The 6,000-nt window shown below is 35.6% G+C and overlaps 1 protein-coding gene across 1 annotated transcript in view; it reads left to right on the top strand.

Annotated features, from left to right (window-relative positions):
- LOC103798160 (dynein heavy chain 5, axonemal-like) overlaps positions 1-6,000 on the top strand; it is a gene marked incomplete at its 5' end in the record, with an annotated part of 107,827 nt that overhangs the window by 70,319 nt on the left and 31,508 nt on the right. The window contains 5 exon segments of the mRNA XM_009070408.1: positions 677-807; positions 2,285-2,438; positions 3,173-3,440; positions 4,031-4,262; positions 5,711-5,825. Coding sequence (XP_009068656.1) covers positions 677-807; positions 2,285-2,438; positions 3,173-3,440; positions 4,031-4,262; positions 5,711-5,825 — 900 coding nt within the window.

Below are 6,000 nucleotides of genomic sequence, written 5' to 3'. Positions count from 1 at the left end.
GGGAAATGTGGAGCAGTAGGTAGCTACTGCCTTTTGATGTAAAAGATTAATCATGAAATGGGAAAGAAATTGAGATCTAATTGGGAGAGGTTTTACTGTGATCAAATATTCATACTGATATTGTGCATTTTTATAGTCAAGTAAATGAGAAGCTTAACAGGTTTGATTATAAAGGCAGGACTATTACCTGCTGCAGCGAATACTTAGGGCTGTTTGTCTTAATTTAATATGCCTAGAGCATCTTGTCTTTCTGGTCACAATGAAAGGACTTGGAGAGACAAGTCTTACCAAAGTTATCTTAAGGTCATGGTATTGGGGAAGTTATTATTTCCTTCCCAATTTTAATAATACAACATGCTGCGATAGTATATTACTTAGAATTCACAGTTGAGGTTTACTTGTACTTTATGGAAGTGTGAGATGCAGTTCTATTGATACCTGAACGTTCACAGTGATGAAATCAGGTGGTTGCTATATTATTTGGAAGGTTTAAAAAGAATATTTCAAAGTATAAATGTCCATAAAGTATATTAATAGTAATATAGAATCCCTTAATTAAACCTTAAAATTTCATGTGTTCTTAGTTTCTAATATAACTTTATACTGCAGTATCATAAAAGTTTGGGGTGTGTAAATTTTACACATTGTAGCAATAAGTGACTGTTATATTACACAGATTTCTCGTGTGATTCGCACTCCTCGTGGAAATGCTCTTTTAGTTGGAGTTGGTGGCTCAGGAAAGCAGAGCTTGACAAGACTGGCATCCTTCATAGCTGGCTATGACACATTCCAGATAATGCTAACAAGGTAAGCACTAGTTGAAATTTAAGTAAATAAGTACTTCGTGTTTTAACTCTTCTTGTAAATAAAACAGGCTCCCAGTCTCTGCAGGGAGAGAAACAACAAACTTAACATAGTCTGAACACTCTTAGCTAGAGCAGAAATACATGAAAATCCTTTGAGACTTACTAAATCTGCTTGATTTTCTACAATAATTCTTAACTTCTGCCATCTTTGGAGTAGTAAACTGTTCTGTGCATTTCACAGAATGAGAAGGAATACTGGCAGTATCAAGTTATATTTGTGTATTTACACAGTACACTAAACTGTACTGAAAGTAGCTGTAGGTGGTATCTATCCATAATGCCTTTATGAGTTTATCTTGTAGTATTTGAAATATTGGCAATGTGATGAGATTGAATCCTCATTCCTGCCTATCAGTTTTGTAGATCTTATGTATATGTGTCATGGTTTCAATCCAGGCAGCCACCAAGCCCCAAGCAGCCGCTTGCTCACTCCCCGACCATTAAGATCAGGGAGAGAATCAGAAGGGTAAAAGCTAGAAAACCTCGTGGGTTGAGATAAAGACAGTTTAATAGGAAAAACAAAAGCCACACACATAAGCAAAGGAAAACAAGGAATTAATTCACTACTTCCCATGGGCCCAGAAGTTCAGCCATCTCCAGGAGAGCAGGGCCCCATCACATGTTATGGTTCCTTGGGAAGACAAACACCATCACTACAGATGTCCCTCCTTCTTCCTCCCACCTTATATACTGAGCATGATGTCATATGGTATGGAATATCCCTTTGGTCAGTTTGGGTCACCTGTCCCAGCTGTGTCTCCTCCCAGTCTCCCATGCACCTCCAGCTTCCTTGCTAGCATGGCACCATGAAAAGCAGAAAAGGCCTTGACTCTGTGTGAGCTCTGCTCAGCAATAGCAAAAGGATCTCTGCCTTTTAAACCCTATGTTCAGCACTAATCCAAAACTTAGCCCCATACTAGCCACTGTGAAGAAAATTAACTCTACCCCAGCCAAAACTAGCACTATATGTCAGTATTTTAGCAGTCTTTTCCAAGTATATTTTACCTTATTTAATTTTGTTCCTTTTGGCTCCTTTTGAAATGATTCACAAATGATTTAAAAAAATAATAAAATCTTCTCTGAATGTCTTAGAATGAATGCCTACCAAAGTGTCTGTAGGACAAGTCATTGATCAGAAAATATTTTTGGCACTCAAATTAAATGTCATTGTAGGGAAGCTAAATTATTTCAAATCTTTTGCAGCTCTGTTGACTGCAGAAGATATTCTAGATATACATGTGGAAGTGCCTCTTGTTGAGGATGTCATCAGAGGATCTATCTGAGTAGGCATCTTCTTACCTTAAATTCAAATAAATTTTTTCTTAATTAAATTTGCTTGTTTGTTTTGTTGGGTTTTCTTTCTTTTAATCAGAAGGACTTTAAAAAAAGAATATTTGTTCAATTCCTTTTTTTTGTAGATCATACAACACTTTAAACTTGATGGAAGATCTGAAACTCTTATACAGAACAGCAGGACTGCAAGGCAAAGGCATCTGTTTTCTTTTTACAGACAATGAGATCAAAGATGAGTCTTTCCTGGAGTACTTGAACAATGTTTTGTCATCAGGAGAGGTAAGATAACCAAATTTATTTGATAATTCTTTCATATGTCAAGGGATGGACTTTGAAAAACTAAAATGCAATTGCTGTTTATCATTAGAGTATTATTAAAAATGACAAGAATTCTTTATACTAGGTTAAACTGAGACAAAGCTATTGTAAAATTAAGAATGAGTATCATCATTCCATATGGAGAAATTTTCTAAGCCAGAAATGACCTTTTAAATATGTTGACAAGCTGTCAGGGACATGAGAATATACTAAAAAAAAAAAGAGACATGATGTTATAAAAAGTTGTCTGTTAAATTAACTTTCTCATCAGTGTACAGTTAGTTTTTGTATGGTAAAAATCCAGAATTGATAGGATGGGTTTTAGTGATTGTATTTATTATTTCAGGGTTATGTTTCAGAGTAATTTCTACTGCTTATTAGAATATAAAGTAAAGAAACCAAAGGGTTTGGAGAGAGGGTTTTTCATTTAATTTCTACTGCTTATTAGAATATAAAGTGAAGAAACCGAAGGGTTTGGAGAGAGGGTTTTACATTTGCAGCAAGTGAGATTTCAGTGTGTTTAATGGAATCACTTTAGTAGAAGTTCTGTTTAAAGGAGTGGAGTGGGTCCTAATAATTTCAGGGTCTGAGACATATGTCCCTTCCTACAGTGCTATGTATTAAATAAACCTTATGCTATATGCTCTATTTTGGGTCATCTCATAAAGCATGAAAAATCTTCCTTTTTCTCAAAGGTGTCAAACTTATTTGCACGTGATGAAGTAGATGAGATCATCAGTGACCTCATACCCTCCTTTAAAAAGGAACACCCACGTAGACCGCCAACCAGTGAGGCTCTGTATGACTACTTCATGACCAGAGTCCGTCAGAACCTTCATGTGGTTCTTTGCTTTTCACCAGTAGGTGAAAAATTCCGAAATAGGGCCCTGAAGTTCCCTGCTCTCATTTCTGGATGCACTATAGATTGGTTCAGCCGATGGCCTAAGGATGCTCTAGTGGCAGGTAGGTGTAGGTTTTATCTTTGCAGATACATAATTTTCTGATCAGTGGTCACACAGTTGTTTTAGTTGCATTAAATTTTGCCAGAAGAAACTTAGTTCGTTTAAAAATTTGATATAGATGTTTTCTTCTTTAAAGCTTGCTGTTTTAAGCTGTTGAAATATTTCTAACAGCGGAAAGGTTTTGAGCACAGTTTGAAGAAAATTTCTCTTTGAAGATGACTTAAAGGTATTAGTAAAGAAGGCAAAAACACTATTAAAGAAAGAGATTATGTGTGACTGTGCCCATGATAGGGCATACAGAGGAAGCTGTGATTACCTGGTCCCTGGTAGCTAGCAGTTAGACAGGTTCAGAGCGAAAAAGCAGTTGTCTGCTTCACAGGTGAAAGAATGCCAAATCCTTGGCTATACTTTTTAGTGAAAAGTGTGTAATCCTCTTCAGACTCTGATAGTGAAGGGCAAAGAAGACTGGGGTTTCAGAAGCTGAGTGAAAGCTGACATAATACATGCTGACTTGTTTTATATTACCTTGTTTATAAGCTAAGACATTTGCCTGAATATTTACTTACATTTAGGTGTTCTTTTTTTCCTAAGTATCTGAACATTTCCTGTCCTCATTTGATATGGACTGCACTGCTGATATAAAGAGGGAAATTGTGCAGTGTATGGGCTCATTCCAGGATGGAGTGGCAGAGAAGTGTTCTGATTACTTTCAAAGATACAGACGTTCTACACATGTGACTCCCAAATCCTACCTGTCCTTTATTCAGATATATAAAACCACGTACAAAGAAAAGCATGCTGAAATGCAAACATTAGCAAACAGGTAAACTGATCAGTTTACTACTGTCTTTCTCTAGTTCTCTTCCCAAGGTACGGATATTCTGATACGCTTCATTTCAATGAGTGTTTTATCTCCTCTTGCACGGCAAAAGGGTTACTTTTTTTACATTCCTAAAATTGTGTAAAGATGTAACTTGAGCAAGTATAGTTGCTCTTGTCATATATGTTAAAGACTGTACATATTTGGATGGGGAAAAAGAGTAGCAATGTATGAAAAATTAAGGTGGTAGGACAAGAGGTGAATATAAACTACTCCCATGTATTTTTAATGAGCAAAAGAAAACATCTACTTGAAATTTCATAATATATTCACAATAGCATTTAATTTACCAGACAGCAACTTTTGTTTTCTTGAATAGTTGTATACTCCTGATATGAACATGCAAGAAATACACTTAGTGGTTTTGGTTTTGTGGTCATAGAGCTTAACTTAGGCTGCTGAACGTTTTGCTTGTAGATTATTAAAGCAGGTTTGATATACTCATTCTTCTTTTCAGATCCTTTATTAAACTAGTGAGTTTTATTTGCAAATATATCTTCATGTCAGAAACACTCAAATATAAGGTAAAATTAGCATTTATTGTATCAATTGGTATCAGCCTTAAGAAAAATGGTCTCAATTTTGAAAGATTGTCACAGAGCTGGAAACCTTTAAGAAAGACTCAGACCTGTTTATTTCACTTTGACTCATTCTTTGGCTTCAAAGTCAAATTGAGTTAGAAATCTGTAGTTACCTTATGTGTGAAGACTTGTAAAACAGAGGGGTCTGGTCCTGTTTTCTACCTTCAAATGTACCAGTTTAGTTCATGCATGTCAATTTGTTCCACTTAAACCTAATACCTTAGTTTCACAGTCTGAATTGCTTTGGCAGGTGTTAAATTTTGTCTGTTCTCCTGTATTTGTTCAGCTATCCAAGTACTGCTTAGCCTTTGCAGTAGCAGCCTCTGCAGAGGCCACTTAAAATTGTCTGAAAAGTCCCAAGTGCAGTCTTAATTTTTGACATAAAGGGCATTTTAATGCTGAATTAGAGAAGTGGTTTAATATATTTATCAGGATTTTAGTAATCAAAAAATGCTTTCTGCTGTACAGAACCTTTGAGCACCAGCTCGGAACTCAACAGGGACAGCGACATATATGGAACCAACATGTAGGATTTTTATGCAATGATAAAGAGATACTGTTTAAGTTAGAATTAGGTAAAATTTCAAGCCACAAACTTTATTAATGTACTTTGTCGTTAACTTTATGGATTCTGAATACGTCAGACGCTTAGGTGAAAGTTCCTGTCCAAGTTTTATTTTTGGTGTTAAACATCTTTTGCTACTTTTCATTCTGATCGATGTGATTCATTCTATAAATGGAATAATTTGGAAAGCAGAGTGTAAATTACATAGAAAATTAGATGCTTCTTATTTTGCTTTTTAACTCCAGAATAAATACTGGACTGGAAAAATTGAAAGAGGCGTCTGAGTCAGTGGCTGCTCTAAGCAGAGAGTTGGAGGTAAAAGAAAAGGAACTTCAAATTGCCAATGAAAAAGCTGACATGGTATGTACAACCTTCAAAGTGTATTGCTGTTTGATTTTTCCCCCCTCCTTTTATTTCTTCTATTTCGAAATGATTAATCAAGTGAAATGAAGCTAAGTAGGATCTTGGAGAAAATAATCTTGTTTGAGTTTTCTGGTTCTGGAACTGAACAGATAAAATTTTGCAACAAAAATGA

This window comes from Acanthisitta chloris, unplaced genomic scaffold, assembly GCF_000695815.1.
Source record: "Acanthisitta chloris isolate BGI_N310 unplaced genomic scaffold, ASM69581v1 scaffold1562, whole genome shotgun sequence".
NCBI lineage: Eukaryota > Metazoa > Chordata > Aves > Passeriformes > Acanthisittidae > Acanthisitta > Acanthisitta chloris.
The sequence above is the reverse complement of the archived record's forward strand: the minus strand, read 5'-3'. Positions and strand labels throughout refer to the sequence as shown.